Below are 24569 nucleotides of genomic sequence, written 5' to 3' on the forward strand. Positions count from 1 at the left end.
TAGTGCACATCTAATCTATCTGAGCTGCCTCACAGACAAAACCTTTCCATTTTAACTAATTAATGACGACGCGCTGCGAACATCTGGCGCTGTCCATCCAATAGCAGTAGAAACTTGTGCTGAGGATTCTCCCATCTGTACACAGTGGGGAAGAAGACAATAGAAGGCATTAGTAATCCATAGTACTGTACAACCACACTATTTAAAGGGACTGAATGCTAGCTGGACTGGAAGGAGAGGTGAAGAAAATGAACGTTCAGTGGCCCATTGAACACACCATTGTGGGAACTAATTTGGTTCAGTGTATTTAACCTACATAAGCTATATTCACAAGTGCTGTAGAAATGTATTGCTGCTGAAGATTTTCCTCATCTACTCATTTTTTAAAATACTGTAAAATTAAACAAACGAATAAAATAAAAAAAGAATGAGGAGACTGAACTATCTCCTCTCCCAAACCACATTCCTGGGGCCTGGAAATCAGCCTGTCCAACAGTCAGAACTCTTACTAGGTCTTCTGGCTACTTGAGACAAGTTTTGGGACTGAGATTGAACAGGGCTAATATTTGCAGAAGTGGCTCCTGATGTGGATTGCCTCAATTTTTGAGTGCATAACTTGAGACAGCTTAGATCCGATTTTCAAAAGGCAAAAAAAATAATTCACGACTTCAGCTACAGTCATTGGGAGCAGCAGATGCTTAGTAACTTTGATAAATCAGGCCCAAGGGGTCACAAATTGGAAACCTGAAGCAGCCAAAACTCAGATGACCGCTTTTGAAAATGTTGGTCTAGGTTTTTAAACAAATAATTGAGCTATTAAAGAAAGACTACTTTCTGTTTACATCTCAATGTAAAGTCAAAGTAACAATACTAAGCATTTTTGCATCTTACCGGTTAAGGAATCATTAAGTCAAGCTTTTCAGCTGCATGAGGATAGAGGCATGTTAACGCTGCACTAAATACTACCAGTCTCTTTTCAAAGACCTTACACCTATTAATTTTTTGCCCCCTTTACATGGTAAAAGGCTGATATTTGCTCACCTCTTTTTAAAACTATTCATATCTTGAGCAATCAGTGGATATTTCAACTGCACAAAGTGCAAGTGAACTTCACCTTGCCCTAGCTGAGTTGACTTGATAACCGGCTAGGTCTTCTCTGTCTCTAAATTATAAATTATTTAAACTTATCTACAAGTTAGTAGGATTTAAGAACAACTGAAACACTAGAACTAGACAAAGGCTGTGTAATGGTTATCCACTGTGAGGTTTGTGACAGCTACAAAAATTGTGACGTGAGACCATCAGCTTTGCGGCCTGCTGTGTATATCAAGCAAGTCCACAGCATATTCCTTACAGTTGGATTGAAACCTGAAAGTAAAATGAGGTCACTAGAAGAACCCAGGCCATGCTGGTGCTATCTGCCAACTTAGGATCCCCAAAAACATGTTTCAGCAAAAAAAAAAGCTGCAAACAAAAAATGTCTTTCAAACTCTGTTTAAAAGTCTCAGATTACATCTGGACAAAAGCTGACTTACAGAGCTCTCCAATTTCCACCCTTTGCCAAAAATCAACTATTTGGAAAATGTTAAAGCAAACCATTTTGCACCAGAATAGCCTTATATGCTAAAGCTCGCATGCGCAAGGGCTGGGAGGATCGGCTTCCTCTTGGCCAGGCCCATTGAAAGGTCACTTCTGCAATTGTTCTGTTGAAGACAGCAATAATGTTATCAAGACAGAGCAAGCAGCAGATGGCTGATGTGCGGTCACATTTCATAGTGTCATTTCCAATCACATAACAGGGTGTCAAGGGAGTTACATGGCATAGTCCAGTGTGCATTCAGTCAGAGCAAGTTAAAGTCAGCGCTTATGTTTCAGAGATGAGATTTAAGTTTCATTAGCCCAAGAAAAAACTGAAGTTTCATTTAACTGCCAGTGCCTGAACACTGTTACTCATAACACCAGTACCAATTCAAAGTAGAGTGAACAGTATTTCAGAATAGTGAGGCAGGAAAGATTTTATGAAGATCTAATTAGACCATGAGCCACAAATAATGCATTTTGTGAAATATTTTTTCCGTGGGCTAATTAAAAACAAAAAAGGTACACTATCAGTGTAAAACAGTTCCCAGTGCACCTACCTAACCACTGCACAAAAGACTTCACCATTGACATGATACTCTTGATATCCCAGACGTAGGAGTACATGTCATAAAGGATCGTCCTGTTGGCACAGTTGGAGAGGCGAGTGAACATTCCCATGACCAATCCACACATCTCTTCAAACTTGGCTGCTCGGGAGCGCCATTCTTCAATCTATTGAGGGAGACAAAAGATCCACAAGATCAAAAATACTCTTCGAGAGACTAGACTTGTCCAAACAAAAAACTGCACTATGCTGTACTTCATTTTTTTTTTTTTTTTTAAATTGTATAGGTTCTTTTATTACAGTTCTGACCGACAACCATTGTTCAATACCCTTTCACTATCGCTGCTACAGCAGGGAAGGCCAAATTGTGCTTCTCTGGTCAAATGCCAGCAATCTTTACATGCCCCTACAGCCCCTGCACAAAGCATGCCTTTGGGCTACATGATCTACTCTTCTAGAAAGTTTCCAGGGACACAATCTCCCTGTATTACAGGAAATGTGTAATGCAGCTCAGGATTAGGATTTAAGGAAAGAAAAATAAGACGTAGTCACACTCACTTTTTCAGAGTCCTTTCCTTTACAATTAACGCTGACAACGCTGCTATTTGCTCTGAGCCACTGGAACTCTCTCAGCATCTGTGCACCTTTGGGCCCATGTTCATACGGAAGGTAGAACAAGTCAGCAAGTAACTGCAGATCCTCTAGAGTCACTGGTTCTACGGTGTAGAGAGGCTTTTCATTTGGCCCAGGCACAAACTGTTCCTTATTCATTTGTTCATCAGTCTGCATAGGGGCAATGTCACTACCACAGTCTTCCTGCATAGACATCTCTGGGGACTTAGATTCAGCTATGCTCTCTTTATCAGTATCCATTGGTTTTAGCTCCTCAGACATTTTAGCTTCAGCAATATCTGTCAGTATTTGATTAACATTCTTGTCTGCGTCCTCTAGTTTTTCCACCACCATGTCCATTGGTTCCTCATCAGACTGCTTCTTTTCTTCCTCCTTGACCAGTGCTGGTGGCTCACTGCTCAGTGCTGCCCCCTGACTCATGATGGGCTCTTGGTAAACAGTAGTAACCACAGTTGTTGCATTTAGAGATGATGGCGCAACCAGAGGCACCACATCAACTACGCTGGTTTTAGCACCACTGTGGGCCACTTGCCTACCTGAGAATAGAACAAACAAGTTTAAAGTCTGCAATCCCTACCAACACCAAATCAACCTTTCTAAATTCTGAATAATATCACAGAATATCAGGGTTGGAAGGGACCTCAGGGGGTCATCTAGTCCAACTACCTGCTCGGAGCAGGCCAACACCAACTAAATCATCCCAGCCAGGGCTTTGTCAAGCCTGAACTTAAAAACCTCAAAAGAAGGAGATTCCACCACCTCCCTAGGTAACGCATTCCAATGCTTCACCACCCTCCTAGTGAAAAAGTTTTTCCTAATATCCAACCTAAAGCTCCCCCACTGAAACTTGAGACCATTACTCCTTGTTCTGTCATCTGCTACCACTGAGAACAGTCTAGAGCCATCCTCTTTGGAACCCCCTTTCAGGTAGTTGAAAGCAGCTATCAAATCCCCCAAACTTGATACAGTACTCCAGATGAGGCCTCACCAATGCCGAATATACGGGAACGATCACGTCCCTCATATGCATGATCAGTTGTCAAGGTAAAACCATCATTAGTGACTCCCTTACAGTGCTGCTAAGAATATACTTTGACAAATTTATAAAGCCTGTTCAAGAGCTCTACCATGACAGACATTTGAATTGGAGGATTTCCCCTCCATGTATGATTGGTGACACAAATGGGACGGAAGCAGCTTTCTAAATAGACTAGTTAATATTTATGCACTGATAGCACCATTTGCAACTAAGGTGAGAATAAAAACATCATCAATTAAAGCAACATTAGTTCTCTGTCCGTATGGCCCTGTAGAACCATATTGTGTGCCCTGCCATGAGGTTAGAGAACTCACTTGAAAGCAGCTGGGTAAGTGTGTACAAGCATCTTTATTCTAGTACTCTAGAGCCCAGGGTAATACAGTCCACCCTCAACTGTCCCTCAGTTTCTTCAAATCCAGGCATATGCTTTAAAATCACTGACGAGAGGAGAGTGCGCCTTCACAGCAGGTAGCACTACTGAGCCTGAGGATTCAGGCAGAGTAGGTCTTTTGAGGGGATAGGGAGAAGAGGCAGCAACTGATAGACACCTTGGCCTCATCACCACTCCCTGCCAAAGCCAGTTAGATTAAATCCTTAATAAGACTTGAACCACGGAGCTGTCCAAAAGGGACAACTGAAGCGCTTTGTCCGTCACACGCTGGTGTATCGTGAGATCCCCCTGATTCTCTCAGAAATGACATAACTATAATGCCAAGCTCTGGTCTGGCAGGAACAATGGGCCCCACAGAGCCATGGGCTCTACCTCAGAATTTGGCTCCTACTGCAGTGAGGACTCATCCGTATTGTGCTCAGGGGACACCACTGAGCATCAGAGGAATCAATCTAACAGCTTCCACGGGACATTGTTATTGGTTTTAAGTCATCTCACATCCCCTTCAAGGGAGACCCCATCTTTCTCAGACCCTCAGTATCTACGGAAGTGCACTGCATTGGGGCCAGTCAGATCGGACAGCATGACCTCTGTTGATCCTCTTTTCTATACAGAATGGCCTCTTGGAACTTCTGGCACCATAAGAGATGCTTTCCTCAGCTGAGTCAGGACCATCTTTAATAGAATCTGGTTTAACAGTTCCTGCACAAAAAAGTTTGATAATACTTCCATTTCTGCTTAATGAATCATGGAAATATTTTTGCTTTTGTAAAACCATTTCCTTTAGCCCCAAACCTAAACCTTTCTACCTGTTTGACAGCGTTCCTACTGTGCCCAGAGGAAAACCAAGCGAATTTAACTCACTGCTGTATTGGTGAGGTACTCCAAACTCCTGCAGCCACTCTGTTAAGGCCAGCTTCAGAGCCATTTGAGGGCTATACAGGACATCAGTTTCAATATCTTCATCACTCCCTTCATTTTCCAATTTAATCTGGATTGATACAGTACTGTCTTCAGTGTCAGCTAAAGGAAAAAGTTGAGAAAACAGCACATAAATTGGTATGCAAGATTCCAGATTTTTTTATTTTATTTTATTTTTTTAAAGCTCTCAATAAGAGTGCTAGACCAGGAAACCCAAGTTTTGCCAGACACAGCCTCATTTTGCAAAAACCAGAAGTGAACTGCTGCATCCAATATGTGTAAAATGGAGCAAATTGCAGCCTCCCTCAGCTTCAACATGGAAGTACAGCAACAAAGACTACAAATCCGATCCTTCTTGATCTGAGAGGAGGCCTCTTAGATAAAAAAGGAGCACAATATATATTCTGAGAGTTTGGCACCTGGAAGCAGGGATTAGAATAAGAGAATATGCTATGATTTGTCACTAAAACCACTTCTACAAGACCTATAATAAGTTGGTCCAGTTGTCTTTCCCTTGTCCCAACTCAATGGATAATCAACTGTTAAACCATACAAATCTACTTACTCATCACCACATCTTTCCTCACTCCATTCATGTTGGATTTGTACCAAGTCGCAAGTGTGTGAATAGCAACATAATTGGCTTCAAATTCACAGTTTGGATTGGTCAGGACTCCCTTCAGTCGAGGGATGAGCTCAGTCGACCGACCTTTATATGGCCCAAGAAACAGCCTCTTCTGATCATAATCATTAGCATGAATGTTATCCCAGATGACTGGAGCTCTCCTGATGATCTTAGAAACTTCTTCAATAGATTCTACTGGAATGTCTTTAGATACAACTTTAGGACCTAGAGGTACAATTGGATAATTAGAGGACTTTACATATAGTTAAGAAGCACTCATACACAAAAACAACAAAGTAGTTTCACTGGTGCAATAAAATCATTTACTAAAAGCCTGAGTTCATTTAAGACTACTAATCAACTCAAAAGAGCATGATTCCTACCTGTCCACAACACCTCAATGCCAGGTAACAGCTTCTCTCCTACAGTCCGTAAATAAGGGGATTGGGCAACGTTTGGATAGCAGAAAGTTCCACAATATTCTAGAGGGGGGAGAGGGGGAAAAAGAAAGAAAGAAAAAAAAAAGACATCCTAGTAGTAATGACAGTCATTAGAAAGAAATGTACTGTGAAAACAGACATGATAGTCTTGGAATAATGGAGTTTTACTTGGCATTTTTACTAGCCCAATAGTACAGGTGGATATGGGATGACAGATTCATCTTCAAATTAGGCAGGACAGAGAGTAGTCTGAGATGCAGCGGGTAAGGGAATACCTTTTATTGAGCCAACTTCTGTTGATGAGAGAGACAAACTTTCAAGCTATACAGAAGTTGGTCCAATAAAAGTTGTTATCTCACCCATCTTTTCTCTCTCGTATCCTGGGACCAACATGGCTACACCACCACTGCATACAGTAATTTGACTGGTCACTCCCGTAAGACCCCTTGGGAAGCAATTCCTAACAGTAGTATTCACCTTCCTCTCCAACATATAAGGCAACATGAAAATAAGTACATGAACATCCAGTTAATGCACAAGATGGTATCTTGACCACAAAAAGAGGATCACCGATCACCTCATCTCCTATGTGGCTACACATACTGAGAGGGGTACATGAATCAGAAGTCAAGTCCCTCCTGTGTCTAGTTGGGTAGGGTTAGACAACTTGTAGAAACAAGAGAGACCAGGACTTCTGAATTATTGCCATCTCAGTATATTTTAGATTAGTCTCTGGATCAGTTCTAAGTGTCAAGCAATGAGGCTCTCAATTGCTCCCTTACAGGAATTATTCCACAGCCTAAAATTTAAGAAAAGTTTTCCATCTTAAGCACAGAATGTGTTTATACTCCACAGTGCTCAAATCCCACTCCCCAAAATTTGAATGAGATATACTTAATGCCTCATTATGAAGAGAGAGCAATCTCTCCACAGTTAAAGACTGCGGACAGCTTCCATTATATAGCCCTATTTTTGCCCTCTTTTAATGCTGGCCTGGAAAGTGGTTTGGCCTGAAAATTCCCACATTCATTCCTAAGGCAAACAAGGCTGTATACATCTGAATGTTTGTTAAACTGTTTTCAAAGTTACAGGTCATAAGAATTTCCCTATCTGCTACTCTGATTTATCTAATGTTGGTCTCCCTCTTGCTCAAAAACAGCTTATTGTCCCTTCAAGTTTTACACACAGGTACACTGATGGATGCCATATAAGAACAGTGTTGTAGCTGTGTTGATGCCACAAATTGGTCCAATAATAGATATTACCTGACTCACCTTGTCTCTCTAATCTAAGAAAACAGGTACACGCATAACCAATGCAGCTACAAAGTGAACATGTGTTTTGTCAAGCAAACATAGAATGAAGCAGGGCTCCACATTAACAGTATAGTCAAAAGGCAGCATGCTTCAGTTGATAGGATGCCGGACTGGTAATCAGCAGAAATCTGTTAGTCTCTAAGGTGCCACAAGTACTCCTTTTCTTTTTAGGCTCTATTTAGTCACTTCACCTCTGTGGTTCAGTTTCACCGCCCCTTTTTATGTTGTCTAACTCTTCAAGGCAGAAACTTTTCTTACTATGTATTTGCACAGTGCCTCCCATTCCAGATTTAATCTGGAATCTAAGCACTGCTGTAAAAACAAAACAAAACACACAACCACCAAAAACGCCAGCCCAACCATTGCCAGCCATGCATTGCATTTAAGAGTCTGGTGATCCATACATCCCGTTTATACAAAATTTAAATGCTTCATTTATCTGTACAACAGAGAAAGATGTAAAGACCCTACGAAAGTCAAAAAAAAACAAACAAATCAGCTAAGGTGTAGGTTAACTACATTGTCATTCAGTTATCAACCTTTACAAAAATTCAAGATCTTAAAATCAAGGACAGCCAAACCAAGATTTACACTATGATGGTGAAGATTATGGTAAAATATGTATGTGGCCTTCCAGCTGAAGCTAGTCAATGTGACTGTATATTTGTTCTTCAAAAGGGTTCTGCTGTGCTTGTATTTGAGATTCTGGTTTTAAAAGCATTCATTTTTTGTCAGTGAAGGCTGTCGAGTTGTGAAGAAATATGCATCTTTCTATTTTACTTATCTGTAACTGGAGTTCTTCAAGGTGATCTCTGCACATTCATTTCATTGAATCACAGAATCATAGAATATCAGGGTTGGAAGGGACCTCAGGAGGTCATCTAGTCCAACCCCCTGCTCAAAGCAGGACCGATCCCCAATTAAATCATCCCAGCCAGGGCTTTGTCAAGCCTGACCTTAAAAACTTCTAAGGAAGGAGATTCCACCACCTCCCTAGGTAACGCATTCCAGTGTTTCACCACCCTCCTAGTCAAAAAGTTTTTCCTAATATCCAACCTAAATCTCCCCCACTGAAACTTGAGACCATTACTCCTTGTTCTGTCATCTGCTACCACTGAGAACAGTCTAGAGCCATCCTCTTTGGAACCCCCTTTCAGGTAGTTGAAAGCAGCTATCAAATCCCCCCTCATTCTTCTCTTCCGTAGACTAAACATCCCCAGTTCCCTCAGCCTCTCCTCATAACTCATGTGTTCCAGTCCCCTAAATCATTTTTGTTGCCCTCCGCTGGACTCTTTCCAATATTTCCACATCCTTCTTGTAGTGTGGGGCCCAAAACTGGACACAGTACCCCTGATGAGACCTCACCAGTGTTGAATAGAGGGGAACAATCACGTCCCTCGATCTGCTGGCAATGCCCCTACATATACATCCCAAAATGCCATTGGCCTTCTTGGCAACAAGGGCACACTGTTGACTCATATCCAGCTTCTCGTCCACTGTAACCCCTAGGTCCTTTTCTGCAGAATTGGGATGTGCCAACAGTGCAGCATGGAATAGCAGAGCCTTCTAGAGGCAGTGCCCACTAGAGTGCTCTTGCACCCCCTACCCCGCCCTCACAACGCCAAATGTTTGGAGTGCGGCTCTATAAAACAAGGGGAAATGGCATATCGACCACCTCAGTTTCTCCCATAACACCCTCAGGTACCATGCTGAAATTAGGACTGAGGAAGAGGGACCAATTTCTTTGTCTTCAGTTCTAATATACTGGAAACCAAAAGTCTGTGCCAGGATATTAAGACTCGTACATTTCAAATCCAGAACAGACCACCAAAAATGGTCCATTCCAATGAACCTGGGTCCAAGACCCTAGACCATCTGCTACTGTAGCTGGAATAATCGAGGCAGTCAGTGGGCCATGTCCCTCTTTTATAGCTCTGCCTTATGAACATTAGGAGTTGTGAGGGAAGGGACAGAACCACAAGAGTGCTTCAACAGGCACTGCCATTAGAAAGTCTTATCAGTCCAAGCCGCCCTGTCAGTACATCCTAAAAGTGAAGATGTGTCACGAAGAAAAATGTGTTTGTTCATTGAACAGTTTAAGATTGGTGATGTTTATTCATATTCTTGCTTTTACAAGCTTGGGGTTTTGTAAGTGATGCAATAGGTAGCTACAATGTTGGAACAAAATCCTTGTTTCAAAAACCAGCCAAGGTTGCTGTTTTGGGAATTTATTCTGAAATATTTAATATTACTCATCTCCTCTTGAAGTGCCCTGCAACACCACTGAAGGATGCTATATAAATGGAATTTTTAAAACTTCTTTAATAAAGTTTCAAAGACAATCAAAAAGAAATCCTACAAAAAGTGGAAACATGGAGAAAATTGCTAAGGAGGAGTATAAAAGAACAGTGCAAGCATGTAGGGACTAGGAAACACTAGGCACAAAATGAGTCACACCAAGCAAGAAACATAAAAAGCAGTAAGAGCAGGTTCTTTAAATACATCAGGAGAAAGAAAAAGATGAAGGAAAGTGTACGTCCCTCTGCTTAGAGACAAAGGAGAGCTAATAACTGATGTCATCAAGGCTGAGGTGTTTAATGCCTATTATGCTTCAGCCTTCACTAAACAGATAAGTATCTGGTCACAATTTAACACAATATTAACAATGGGTAAGAACACAAACCCCAAATAGGGAAAGAACAGATTAAAGAAATTTAGATATCTTAGATATATTCAAGTCAGTAGGGCCTGATAAAATTACCCTTGGGATACTTAAGACCTGAAGCAATCTTGGCACCGTTAGCAATTATCTTTGAAAACTCATGGAGGATAAGTGAAGTCTCAGAAGACAGGAGAAGGGCAAACATTGTCCCCTTTTTCAGGGCTGGTACTTTAGCCTAACTTAGATACCTGGAATGACACAAATAAATGATTAAACAATCAATTTGTAAGCACCTAGTGGATAAAAGGGTTATAAAGAATAACCAGCATGGATTTCTCAAAAACAAAATCATGCCAAACCAACCTAATTTCCTTCTCGGACAGGGTTACTGCCCTAGTGGATAGGGTGAAAACCAGTAGACATGATATATCTTGATTTTAGTAAGGCATTTGATACAGTCCTACATAAACAACAGCCTCATAAACAAACTAGGGAAATGTGGACTATATGAAATGACTATAAGGTGGGGGCACACCAACTTGAAAGACTATACTTGCTGTCAAACCAGGAGGGCATATCTAGTGGGTTCTTGCAGGGTCAGACCTGGATCCGGTATTATTCAATATTTCCATTAAATGACTTGAATAATGGGGTGCAGAATTATAAAATTTCCAGACAACACCAAATCTGGAGGAGTTGCTAGCACTTTGGAGGATAGGATTAGAATTCAAAATGACCACAACAAATTAAAAATTGTTCTGAATTCAATAAGATGCAATTCAATAAAAACAAGTGCAAAGAGCTTCACTTAAGAAAATAAAATAAAATGCACAACTACAAAATGGAGGAATTACTGGCTAGGTGGCAGTACTGCTGAAACGCAACTGGGGACGTCTAGTGGATCACAAACTGAGTATAAGTCAACAATGTGATGCAGTGGCAAAAAAGGCTAATATTCTGAGGCGTATTAATAGGAGTGTGATATGGAAGACATGGGGAGTAGCTACCCCACCCTACTCAGCACTGGTGAGGTTTCAGCTGGAATACTGCTGGCCAAAATTGGACACAAACTTTAGGAAAGATGTGGACAAACTGGAGAGAGTTCAGAAGAGAGCAACAAAAACGATAAAGGATTTAGAAAACCTGACCTATGAGCAAAGGTTAAAAAACTGGGCATGTTTAGTCTTGAGAAAAGAAGACTGAAGAGGGGGACCTGATAACAGTCTTCAACTATGTTAAGGGCTGTTACAAAGAGGATAGGGATCCATTCTTCTCCATGTCCACTGAAAGTAGGACAAGAAGTAAGGAGCTTAATCTGCAGCAAGGGAGATTGAGGCTAGATATTAGGAAAACTTTGTAACTAGAAGGATAGTTAAGCTCTGGAACAGGCTTCTAAGGAAGGTTGTGGAAACCCCATCACTGGAGATTTTTATGAACAAATTGGACAATGCTGTCATAGATGGTCTAGGTTTATTTGGTCCGGTGTCAACTAGAATTGATGACCTCTGTAAGTGCCTTCCAGCCCTTCCTTTCTATGATAGTATGGAAAGCCCAGTGGCAAACAGATAATTGGTTTAGTTTTACATACCCTGGGAGAATAACTGTAAAACAGAGCCACACCATTAAGTGAAAATTTTTTAGAAATATGAAATTTGATGGGGAGCCAGTAGAGGATGTTAAAATGGATGTTGTGTTCAAACTAGTTATGTTTAAGAGTATAGACTGCTGCCATAAATAAATGCTATATTCTGGATAAACTGTGAATAGTCAAGTCTAATCCTGAAAATGTTTAGTCTTTTAGTATCAAATGGCTATTCTAGAGAAGGCAGTTTGCAGTTTAAGTACAGACAGGCAGCATAATCTAAAATATTTATATTTTATAAACACACACACATAGGGGAACTTCAACTACTGGTGAAATGGGACAACGGGACAAAGTTTAGAGGAACAATTTCTCAAATTAGTCATTGCTTACTGGAACTGCTAATTCTAGATCGCACACAAGGAAAGGCTATTCTAGAATATCTAATTATATTACATCCTTCCTGTGCCACTGTTGGTGCACAAGGCAGACACTAGTCTCTTCCATTCCTCTCTGTCATTTGCTGCTGCTTCCATCTGCTCTATGGTGGAGAGGTCAGCTGCTCTGCCCTCCCTACTAAGGGTTTTTAAAGTTTCTCTTGGGCACTCATTTCCTCTCACCAGTAGGTTTCCACTTGATGACTTCATGTGGGAGTCTGAGTGTTGGCATCTGTAATACATGCCCCAATTATGTCCTGCGCTTTTTTCTAATTCTAGTGGAGCTGCTGCTTGGTGATTTCTCAGATCTGTGAGGAACTGAATCTTTCCATCTAATGCCCCAGGATCTTTCCTATACACTTTATTTTCAAAGACATCTAGTCTAGTTTTCTGTCCAGTGTTTTGGCAGGTCTCTAGCTCTTGCAGTCTTATGTTAGCACTGAGATTACATTTTAGTTGAAAATTCTCAGTTTTGTTCGGGTGCTCTCCGATTTCCAAACATTGTTTAGTTTACTGAATTATGTGGATGCCTTTTCTATCCTCGATGTTACTTCCCTCTTGAGGTCTCTGGCTAGCATATGGGGCTGCCAAGGTAGATGAACTGCTCCATTTTTCTTGATGCTTTAGCCTTCTAATGTGATGTTGCTCCTTGATGTCTGGCTTCCAAGGATGTTTTTGCATAACTGATTTTGACCCCAGCTTGGCCTGTTGGTTTTGCTAGGTTATCTGTCTTTGTAGCTTTCTAGGGATGTCACTCAGTTGCAAAATATGGGCAAAGTCTAGATCTTCTAGGAATTTGCTATACCAATACTATACCGGGGTTTGTATTGCTAATACACTTCCTCATTATCCATTCTATGGCAATACTAAACAGCAGGGCATTTTATCTCTGTTTCACACCAATATCCACTGTGAACCACTCATCTGGATATTCACCATTAAAGAGCACTTCACATCTCTATACATGGCCTTAATGATGTTGACAACTCTAGGTGGGATTCCATAGGCCTGAATATTCCATAACTTATGACTGACTTTCAAAAGGCAGTTGACAGCCTGCACAATGAAACTGACAACGAGAGCATGCCATTCTATACATTCTTCTAAGATGGTTCTTAGTGTGAATATCTGATCTACACAGGATCCCTTGGGCCTGAATCCAGATTGTTGTTCTCTAAGCTTGCATCCACTGCCTCTTTTGTCCTGAGTGGTATCGCACTGCCGAAGACTTACATTATTCTGTGTTGTAGGAAACTGTTCTCCAGTTGTTACTGTCAGTGAAATCACTCCTCTTGGGTGTTCTGACAAAGATTCCATGTTTCCACTTGTCAGAAAGGGTCTCTTTTTTCAGACTTCGTTAAACAGTTCTGGAAGTTTCATTAGGATGGTGGTATCAAGTGCTTTTAGCATTGTTGCTGCAATTTGATCATCTCCCACTACTCTTATTTTTCCAGTTTCTTGACTGCAGCCTGTACTTTTGTCATCTCTATTGGACCGATGTTAACTGCAAGCTGATCAGATTCACACATTTCATATATCTGGTGCTGAGGTAGGGCTGCATCTGTTGAAGCCTTCTTTGAAATGCTCTGGCCCTCTATTTTTCTGCTCTGCCTCAGTTGTAAACATTTTTCCACCTTTGCTTTTTATTGATACATTTTCTATTTTGAGTTTTCCACACACAATTTTAGACATTTGGTAAACAGCTGTATGGTTTCCTATAAAGTCTTCAACATATCTCCATTTATCTTTCCTTGTGTTGCTTTTCACTGCTTTCCTTTCCTCAGTGTCTCTTGGCTTATCCAAGTCTTGTTCTGTCTATGTTAATACACAACTGTCTGCTGCAGCTTGACTCACACTGTCTAAGTGCTGCCCACTTTTCTTTAAGTCCAATCTATGTCTTACCTTCCTCTGCTTTGGCAGCGCCTCAAACCTGTTCCACAGTTCAAGATGGAATTTCTCACAGTACTCTTGTTTTCAGTGTTAAAGTTGAACTTTCTCAGTTTTAATTTCAGTTAGCAAAGCAAAGACTGTGGTCTCTGCTGACATCTGCTGCTCGATATGCCCTAGCATCTTGGACAGAGGACCTGAATCCTGAGCTGATGTAGAAGTGGTAGATCTGGGTTTGTTTGTTTGTTTTGTCAACATGGAATTTGCCAGATTCTTTTTGGGTATCTTTGTGAAGAAACAGAGTATTGTGATAATTTGGCCTACCAATTTAACCTGTGAGTTTAACTGTAAAGGGTGAGTGAAAGTTTATAAAACGTTACAATAACCTGTAGAAACAAATGTTAATGGGAAAGAGGTATGAAACGGACACAGAAAGACTGAATTAGTCCACACAAAGCAGCCTACTGATTTAACACGGTCTTGAGTTCTGATCATGCTTGGTGAACAAGAAAAGCATGGAACCAGAAATCAGTGAACCAAAATTGGCGTGTCAGAAACTAGGCTTAATTGATGGACAAAATAATGAAAGGACATGAAATTCCACCCATCACTCCCTTTTGGGGTTCTTACAGACTCGGGGGGGGGGGGAACTGACTTCTAAAGTGAGCTTTCACCCCCACCATCTCCTTCCTAATCCCGAGAGAGCCAGAGACCCAGATAACACTCCCACCTCCACCAAATCCAGCTAAATCCCAAATAAGTGGGATGTGAAATTTTCCTACCACTCTCATTTTTCCATCTGTCTAAGGAGAGTCTGACTAAGCCAGCCAAAACTGTATATTTTGCAACAATGCCATAAATCTGTGATCAGAAAGAGGCAACTAAAAGCAATGTCCTAAACAGCCTGATGCTTGTATAAGTTTGTCAGGTCTCAGAGCAGCTGATAAGACTGTGGTGTACCTGTTTATTCAGCAGTGATGTTACAAATGAAAAGTCAACACCAGAAACAGAAGTTGCATTTCCCTTTGCTACTCTTCTTTTCCCTTTTGCGTGTGTTTGTCTTTTGTCTTCTACGAAATGGGACTGGATTTTAAGCACAGCAACTACAGCTCCAGCCCATCTTAACTAACTTCTCTTTTCACCAAAAAGGCCAGTTATTACCAATTGAGTTGTAAGAGTTAACATTAATATCTCTTCCAAAATTAAAGCCTCATGCTTCAGGGCTCCTGCCAGTCTCTACCAGGAATTAGGTGGTTTCTTCCACCTTTTCCTCAAACACCGGGTGCTGGCCACAGTCAGAGACACAAAGCTGGACTAAGGGTCTGATCCAGTCTTGCAATTCCTATGTAAATAAGGGAATCTGAATTCAGAGTCAGTATATCCGGAGACAGGCTACAGGAAGTTTTAGCAGAAGAAATTGCCAGGCTCTGATCATAGGCTCATCATGTGCTTAGAATCCACAATGCATGTTTTATTTGGATTTGTTACAATCTTTAACTGAAAACTGTGGTTGCAGCTAGACCGAGGAATTCCTGACAGTTCCCTGTAAGCATGGAGGTAGATTACAGTACAATCACCATAAGTGAAAATGTAGACTGCATTCCCCAAAAACAACACCAGACAAGTGACATGTCAATGGTGTCCAACATTTACATGAGACACAAAACTCAGAATGCAAGTACCATTGTACCTGCAAAAGACAGTGATTATGCAACTGAGCCAAAGCAATAATTTACAGCCCAATATAAAAAATACCATGCTGACAGTGTCAAGTCAAATGCTGATGCAAGATACAAAACAGCTAAAAATGAGAAATCCAACTACTTCATGTTTACACCCTTCATATAGACTTATATCCCCCTTAGTCATTATATGCCCCAAACCACACACATTTAGTTTCTTTACTCTTTCTTTAAATGTCGGTTCTTCCAGATTGCCCCAAGACGTTTAGTCACTGCTTTACGGAAAGCCTTCTTTTGACTTGGGTGCAGTAAAATAGAAGGCTCATTAATTTCAAAGCTATCACAAAGTAAAATTAGTCCTAATGTTTTACCTGTAGGACAGAATAGGAATGTGTCTGGTTCTCCTAAATACTGATATATTTCATTAGTAATGGAGACCTGGGCATGAGCAAAGGAGCTAAAGACTTCTTTATCTGCTGCACACATGTTGTGATCAATATCATCAAACAGCAGTGCAAAGGATCTGCAGCCAAACTGGGAAACCTAGAGCAGAAGGGGGGGAGAAGTGAAGAGAACCATTTAGAAAATCAACAAAACAAAAAGCTAATTAGCCTTTAACAGGCTCAGCCAACGTTCCCCCCATCCCCGCCTAAAATAGCCCATGAAACGATAAGTAGAGTCAATTTCTGTTTGAGGAATCACTGTTTTTCAGTTTGTAATTTGTAATCTAAAAATACACTTGAACTTCCCAAGTGTATGTCAACATTTAAATCAAATCCACAGTACCCTGCATAAAGCGCACAGCATCGCAAGATGAGTGATGAATGTTGGAGTGCTTCCATTTCCACAGTGTCCTTTGCAAATTCAAAACTCTTTCTAATAAAGGAAGGAAGAGGCACGCCTTGGCAGTTATCTCCAATTAATGCATGACTCTGACCCACCACTATGTTTTTCTCCAGGATACCACTGGAGACTGTCAGTCTGTTCCAATTTCCCAATCCAAGGCTTATCTCATAGGAGAAGCAGACAACTAGGAAAGATCAAATTCAGCAACAGCCCTTGGGTGAAGTGGAGCAGAACATCACAGGAACGTAGAAGGAATGTGCACATTAGGCCTTTCCCCTATTGAAATTTTTCTGGGAGGAGTACCCTCCTTCCCCTTGGAAATGAGCCTTAGTTTGAGGGTCCTAAAATCATTTTAAAAACAAAAAACTCTCAACAACAGCTAGTAAGAATTTCTATTTCAGATCAGATCACTAGTCCTCCATCTAGGCCAGCATCCTGCCTCTAAGGAAGTTCCCACAGTGCACTGGCCAATTGTACAAAATCTAACCTGGGTGAAAAAAGTCCTTCCTGACCCTTGCAGTAGTTTCAATCCCAAAGCCTGACTGATCATTTTATGAGAAACTCTGAATATTATTAGCCATAGCATTATACAGACATTGGCACTTACGTTCAATACTTAAAAAGCAAAATTGGTCAAAAATGCAACCAAGTGCACAGCAGACACATGAGTTAGAGTTATTTTGGAAGTTCCAAACATTCTTAAAAATCACATGGGTTGAGAGTTTCAACAAGACCTACCTGGTCCAGCTTGCGTTTCAATGTGGACACTTCTTTTGGATTTGAGAAAGTGATATCCAGTCCAGGCGAGATGGCATAGATGAATTCTATCTCATATTCTTGGGCAGCCGAGATTAGAGTCATGAGTTGCTCTAAGAGTTAAATCCAGGTATTTCAGAAGGGTTTATTAATAAGAAAGCTAAGATACCTCCTCATAAATATTAAGAAATACCTTATAAAAAGTAAATTACTCCATTGCTAGAAGCCAAGAAAGGGTTTTCAGGTAGCTTTAACAAATATTTTGAATGTTCTAAGATTACTGATGCAGCAGTAGGTACTAAACTGTATTGCAAATTGGGTAGAGAAACGACATTAAAGGGATGGTGACAAATACTTGTCTTGTGGTTTAAGCTTTATTTCACATTTATCACTATTTTTAAAAACCTTTTAAAAGAATGAGAATATGCCAGTTTGATTCTGTTGTTGTGTGGCAAACATGGGTGCATTTTAAGTGTTTTATATGGAATCAAACCTAAAAGCTCTGAAGCTGTTACTCATTTCCATGTGGGTCAAAAATATTAAAGAAGTGATCCAATTTTTGCAAATAGGATTTGTTCATTTGAACTCTGATGCTTTCAACTGCAATATTTGCATACTGCTGAGGTACAGGATACATCAATAGTGGCTTTTTAAAACCTATGAATAGAAGTTACTCTTAAAAAAAAAATTTCATTCTCCAAGCTGAGAGAAACAGAAGTAAAAAAAATATATATTTTTTGGAATCTGTAATACCTGTTACCAATAACATTGTAAGTTAAGAAAATTTTATAAATATAATTGTAATCTGTCAACATCCCTTTAACTTTATTCCTAAAACCATTCAAAGTAGCCCCTACAAGATTTAATTCTGATGTGGTTATCATCTCTCTCCTTAACCCAAAGGAGAGACTCCTACAAATACCCTGTTAGCCAACAAGCCTCTGTGCTTGGACAGAATAGCTCTTTTCCACTGGTGCCAAGAGCACCTTAAAACTGAGTAAGGGCCATCTCCTCTTCTCAATGAAGTCAGTGGCAAGACTCCTAGGTGCAGGCCCCATGACTGTACAATTTTACTTATTTTCAGATTGTTAGGGCTGGCAACACTTGGGGCAGTATTGGACAAGAACACCGTAGTTATGCAACTAGATAACTTCTGCTGCTGGGAAAGCAGGGAAGAGAAAGAAGAGTAACCACTTATTGTGAAAGCCACCAGCTACTAAATAAATCCCAAGTGTCAAACTTCTGGTTTTTACTTTAAAGTTCTGATTAAGCCAGAAGCTGAAGTTCCGAACATGGCTCCCCTCACTAGCGTGTGTGCACTTGATCAACCAGACACATGAGCAAGCTGATCTGCTCAAACATAGCTTTTAAAAAGGAAATATTTTCCCCTTCCTTACAATAAGGTCCAGATGACCAATACAGATAAGGAAAAAATTCAAAATGAACCCCTCTCACTGCCAGAAGAGGGAAAGTTGAAGGACAGTAAATCCCACAATAAAACTAAAGCTAGGTCTTAAAAAAGGGAGTTTTAGAGGTGAAATGCAAAGCTAAAATTAAAGTGAAGGAAAACCCAACTTTATGATGCAAGCCCCCATTAAGTAGGTTTGCAAGGGGCATTCAGTATATAAACCTTGACCTAATGCTTTTCTGCTTTGCCATTCACATTTAAAACTGGATACAATTATTAAACATACAAGCACATGTACCAGTGACTGTGATTCATTCAGCAACTACTTATAGAAAATACAGAGGGGAATAAAGGCAATTACCAGCTTCCTCCACAGAATACATTTCTCGCCAGAACATCCTGTGCTTGTAGTCATCTTTTGGAGCATACAAGTAGGTATTCAGTCCCCATTTCTGAAGCCTATAATGGGGGGGGGGAGGGGAGGGGGGGAAGCCTACATTAGTATTCTACAAGTGCAACCAACCTGCTTTTTATAGGATCTCATTCTCAAATTTATCCATTTGTCTTTGAGAACATTTACCACTATACTATACATTGTTAACTCACTGTGGTATTGCAAAAGTTTGAGACTAGACAAACCCAGAACAGCCTGAGCAAGATAAGAAGGGAAATGTACCCAGCTAGAATACAGATAATATGTAAAATGCTGCCCTAAGTCAGGCCTGAGTACGCTTAATATTCTACTAAGTGGAAGATGATAGTTTTACTGTCCTGCAGCACATTGCAAACCAAGGGGAAACGTGACTTGCCTTCTAAAAAGTTCCTTCCTCTGCTCCATAACCCATGGTCTTCCATAAAATCCTGTGGGAAACAAGATTAAAATTATCCAGTTATACATCAGACTGGATCAGCTTCATGAAACAAAGATTACACTATAACCCACTTTTCTTCTCCTCCTCCCATAAAATGTTCCTATTACATTCAGTTAAAAAAAAAAACCTTCTAGCAATCAGGAAAAAATAATCAAAATTGCATAAAAACATAACATACTAAAAAATCATAAGGGAAATGTAGTACCCTAAAAAGATCTATATTTTCAATGTAATTACACCCTACATAATTTATGATCCACGCTGATAATTTTAGCCACTGAAGCAATTAATTTTCAGAATCCAAGCCGAAGTTCTCAGCAGATGCCCTTCACAAGTCAGGTCAGCACTACTACACAAGTAGCCCGAACAGTAATAACCCAATTATGCTATCATTCTAGAAGTCTGATGAACAGCGAACTTTAATAGTGGAATAATGAACCGTTCTGAAAATAAATTACCAGTGCGAGAGTGTTTCTTGATACAGACAGGTTACACTACCTAAATCTACACATATGCTCAAATATATGGGAGGTGGGGTTTGGGCAAATAGAGGGTCAGACTCAAATGGATAGGTAAGATTTGTTCCCTTTTCTATTTTAAAAAGGCTCTTGATAGTGCCAGCATTAGCTAGGAAATGCTGGCATCTTATTACACGAGGCCCAGGAATATAAAGTTTCAGCTTGTGAAAAATAGAGAGGCGCCTAAACAGAAGGTTTTTAGATAGTTCATATTCCAGGAATATTTCAATGGAAATCCAGAAGTTTGATCTGCCTCAGACTTCAAATCTAATAATTTCCTCCCAATCTACCATCTATGAATGACACTTCATCAAAAAACAAAACAATCTCGACTAGCCTATCATTACTCAAGCAATTTCACTTAGACTTATGTGCCAACAGATCCACACCTTCAATCACAAGTGGACACTCTTCATATTAGAAAGTCTCAGTTTGGCAGTCTGAGGGAAGAGACCCAAGACTAAACAGTGAAATGTAATAAGCGTTCATTTTCATCCAGCATAACTGCTCTGCTTGATGAATGATGCAACTGGCATGGCAAAGCAAAAGCATGTAGAAGCCCTTACATCACTAGCATGAAGTTAAACAGTCCTATTTCCAGATCTGATCACCCACTATCACTATTTTTGCACTTTCATTTTAAAATAGAAAGACTAGACAGGCTTCGTTCATTAGACTAATGTTTGACTTTTTAAAACAAGGTACAATTTGAGAGTGTCCTATGTTAAAAAATTGACTTGTTACCTATTAAAAGTGAACCCTGTGATTTTAAGTTTGAGGAGCTCTAAATAAGCTCAACTTTTAAAGGTCATTATTAACAGAGCGATTTTTAGTTACTTAGTGCCACAAAGTGGTGAAGTTAGGTGCTACTGCTCCCATCTGGTTGAAATTGTGAACTGACAAATGGAGGACAGTGAAACAGCAGAGCAAATAAAGAGGAGCGGTGGTGTGCACAGAACAAACAAGGTAACAGACAAATTCTTCTCATTTACAGAAATGTAATAGGGATGCATTGTCACTGGAAGGCAAATCTGGTCCTAAATTAGGAAAACAAACAGATCTACCTAATCACAAAGGGACCTAATTAATGGTGTGCCGAGTCAATACTTGGCACTTCTATGAGATGTATGTAGAGTAGTCTGAACATCGGAACACAATTTGAAAACTAATCGTGTAGTAACCTGAAGTGAAATCAAGATGCCAACTTAAAAAAAAAAAAGCAGTGAAAGATAATGGGTCGGGTTAAAGTATAAACAATGAAGAGTACATTTAGATTAATATATTTTAATCTAAAGTGCTAGTAGTGTTTTAAGATATTTAAACCGGACAGTACTCTGATTTAAAGGGATGCTAAGACATGGCAGCTGAGGACAATGTTAACATCCTTCTGATCTTGGTCTGTCTTTCCCATCTCTCTTTGTGGGCGTCCAGCAGAGAGATTAAAACATAGGCAGAACAGAGTTTTAATTTCCATCCTCCCACACATACCCTCATTCCTTGTTACTAAGGGTCTTAATCTGGTTGCTATACTTGACCATCAGATCCGGGAAAACTTGAGACCCTGATAATTCTTCCTGTCACAGTGTGTCCACTTCAGGCCTTTCCTCCCCATCTGCAGCAAAAGCTTTTGTCCAGGCCCTCAGTATCTAAGCTACCAATTTCTTCATCTCTGGCCTTGACCAATGCCATTGTGGCCCACTTTGCTGCTGCCAACAACAGTTCCAGACTCATCCCTTTGATCATGTTAAATCCCCCTCTGCAACCTTCGCTGTATCTATCTCTCTGATATGTTACTGAGATCCCGATTCCCACTCATTGCCTATATACTTAGATTGAAAGCTCTTCAGAGCAGAGACCTTCTTTTTGCTATATATCTGTACAGTACCTAGCACAGGTCTAGGGACCTAGGGTCTAGTTGGTACCACTATATAAACAAAATGGTCTCGTGGGAAGGTGAGAGAATGGAGAGAGGGAGAGACTTGGAGAGGAGTAATTTGATAGAAAGCCTTTCATCTCTAGGTCTCAGATTCAAAGCAAATCAGCCAGAAGTGATCAGAAGCTTACCACCATCTGACAGCTATCTGGTATCTTATGTGAAACGTACTCATCTTAGTACAGGAAATAATACAAAAGGCCTTCGCTGCTGCCATCTGTGCTTCTCTGTTCCCTGGCTTCAATTGCCAGTGCTATCAATCTGGCACCTTTCACTACAAGGTAAAAATCTACTTCAGTAATGAACATTTTTGCGTAGAATTGAATATTCCCAGGCTAGCTGTACTTAAGAACTAATAAGTGCCAAAAAGCATGACAGATATTAGCAATGACAATACCACCAAACGAGACATTTTTAAAAAGTGATAAAAAAAGATATACCAGAATTGGAAAAGGTTCAGAAAAGGGCAAAAAATTATTAGGGATATGGAACAGCTGCCATATGAGGAGAGATTAATAACACTGGGACTTTTCAGCTTGGAAAAGAGAGACTAAGGGGGGATATGATAGAGATCTATAAAATCATGACTGGTGTGGAGAAAGTAGATAAGGAAGTATTATTTATGCCTTCTCATAACACAAGAACTAGGGGCCACCAAACTAAAAGGTTTAAAAACAAACAAAAGGAAGTATTTTTTCACACAATGCACAGTCAACCTGTGGAACACCTTGCCAGAGGATGTTGTGAAGACCAAGACTATAACAGGGTTCAAAAAAGAACTAGATAAATTCATGGAGAATAGGTCCATCAATGGCTATGAGCCAGGATGTGCAGGGATGGTGTCCCTAGCCTCTGTTTGCCAGAAACTGGGAATGGGCGACAGGGGATGGATCACTTGATGATTCCCTGTTCATTCCCTCTGCGACACCTGGCATTGGGCACTGTCAGAAGACAGGATATGGGCTAGATGGACATTTGGTCTGACCCAGACTGGCCATCCTTACGTTATGTTAATATTGACTGCAGCCAAAGGGTGTTTTTCTTTTAGACATGAACAAAAGCAATGTAAATGCTAACTTTGATAAACAATCCATTTCACTCCCCACTGAATCTGCTGTTTTGTTGTCCAACTGAAAAAGTTCTCTACAAATCTAAAACTTACCAGTCTAGTTATAAACAATTATGTCCAGAATAAACTTTATCTTTCCAGATTACAAGCATCCAGCTACATCACCGTCAAAAAAGCCTCAAGCCTACTTTATTTTACAGCTGTCACCATAATAAAATCTGCACAAGATCTCAGTGCAACAAATATGCCAAGAAAAACAAGCAGATTATTCCATGGTGCAATTAAAATGACAAGCGACAGCACAATAGAGAATAGGGACTTACTTCGTACTAATGTGAGACCAGATGCCCGTGGAATCACCTATTTCTTAGGCAGGAGAAGCCTGAACTGCTAACATGCAGGCAGGCAGCACGGCTCGGGTTTCTGTGCTGCAGGACGGCCCTGCAGGCTGGGTCTCCGCCCCCGCACACACGAGCTAGCCAGGAACGCCAGACTGCGCCTGCGCTACAAGCCCATTGATCTACCAGCCTGGCGAGCACCATAGGGGGTGGGGCCGGCTGTGCCCCCGCCAGGTACCCCAGGGTGGGGAGAATCTGCAGCGTGGTGCCGGACGTGCCCGCCCCCTCCCCGAGGTACCCCAGGGTGGGGCCGGACGTGCCCCGCAGTCAACCCCGACCAAGGGCCGTGCACAAGCAGCAAGCAGGAGCCGGAACACGAAGCCGATCGCGAAGGAGGCGACCGGGCTCCAGGGCAGAGGGAGCGGCCCGGGGCGGGGCAGAGAGGAGCCCCCGCGTGGGGGGAGGGGCGAGAGCGAGACTCGCCAAGGACCCCCGTTGCCTTGGTTACCGGCAACCCCCCTTACCTTCCACGACGCCGCAGAGGAAGCGCCGGGCCCCGGCCACCGTCTCGGTCTCCGTGTCCGTCTCCTCCCCGCTCAGGCTCGGGCCCGGCCCCGCGGAGGCCCCCGCCGCTTCCAGCGGAGCCACCGGCAGCCCGGCCGGGTTGGGGCTGCCCTGTGGCTCCCGCTCCTCCAGCGCCGCCTGCCCCTCCTTCTGCACCATGCCGCCGCCGCCCGCCAGGGACCCCCGCCCGCGCCGGGCCTGGCCCAGCCCTTTGTCTCCGGGCGCCCCGGCCGCCGCTTCCTGTTTATGGGGCCCTGCGCCTGCGCGGGGAACCGGCCCCAACCGGTCCGCGCCGCCCCGCCCGGAGCCGCCCCGCCCGCTCGGGAAGAAAAGGCGCCGCCGCCCCGGGGATCTCGCGTCCGGTCCGACAGCGGCCTGGCGCCCCCGAGCCGGCACCGCGGGACCCGCAGGGCTTCCGAGGGGACAACGGACTGAGGAGACGGTGTTACCTCAGGGGGAACACAGGGATTCGGCCACCTAGCGCGCATGCGTACGGCGTGGGGA

The 24569-nt window shown here is 41.7% G+C and overlaps 1 protein-coding gene across 2 annotated transcripts in view; it reads right to left on the reverse strand.

The window, feature by feature from the left end:
- The window catches only part of OGA (O-GlcNAcase), a 39324-nt gene extending 15100 nt beyond the window's left edge, over positions 1–24224 (reverse strand). Inside the window, exons 1-10 of one of the 2 annotated variants that reach the window (XM_074959492.1) lie at positions 24026–24224; positions 19581–19632; positions 19133–19230; positions 17346–17476; positions 16133–16304; positions 6139–6237; positions 5696–5980; positions 5074–5232; positions 2705–3315; positions 2139–2313 (exon numbers count right to left, since the gene is read on the reverse strand). In XM_074959492.1, the coding sequence (XP_074815593.1) occupies positions 2139–2313; positions 2705–3315; positions 5074–5232; positions 5696–5980; positions 6139–6237; positions 16133–16304; positions 17346–17476; positions 19133–19230; positions 19581–19632; positions 24026–24224 (1981 nt within the window). Of the gene's footprint in view, positions 1–2138; positions 2314–2704; positions 3316–5073; positions 5233–5695; positions 5981–6138; positions 6238–16132; positions 16305–17345; positions 17477–19132; positions 19231–19580; positions 19633–23486; positions 23626–24025 lie in introns of those variants that run through there. The other variant, XM_074959493.1, reaches the window with a different exon arrangement.
- Between the last annotated feature and the right edge of the window lie 345 nt (positions 24225–24569).

The sequence above is a fragment of the Natator depressus genome, chromosome 7 (assembly GCF_965152275.1).
Source record: "Natator depressus isolate rNatDep1 chromosome 7, rNatDep2.hap1, whole genome shotgun sequence".
In the NCBI taxonomy this organism is placed as follows: Eukaryota; Metazoa; Chordata; order Testudines; family Cheloniidae; genus Natator; species Natator depressus.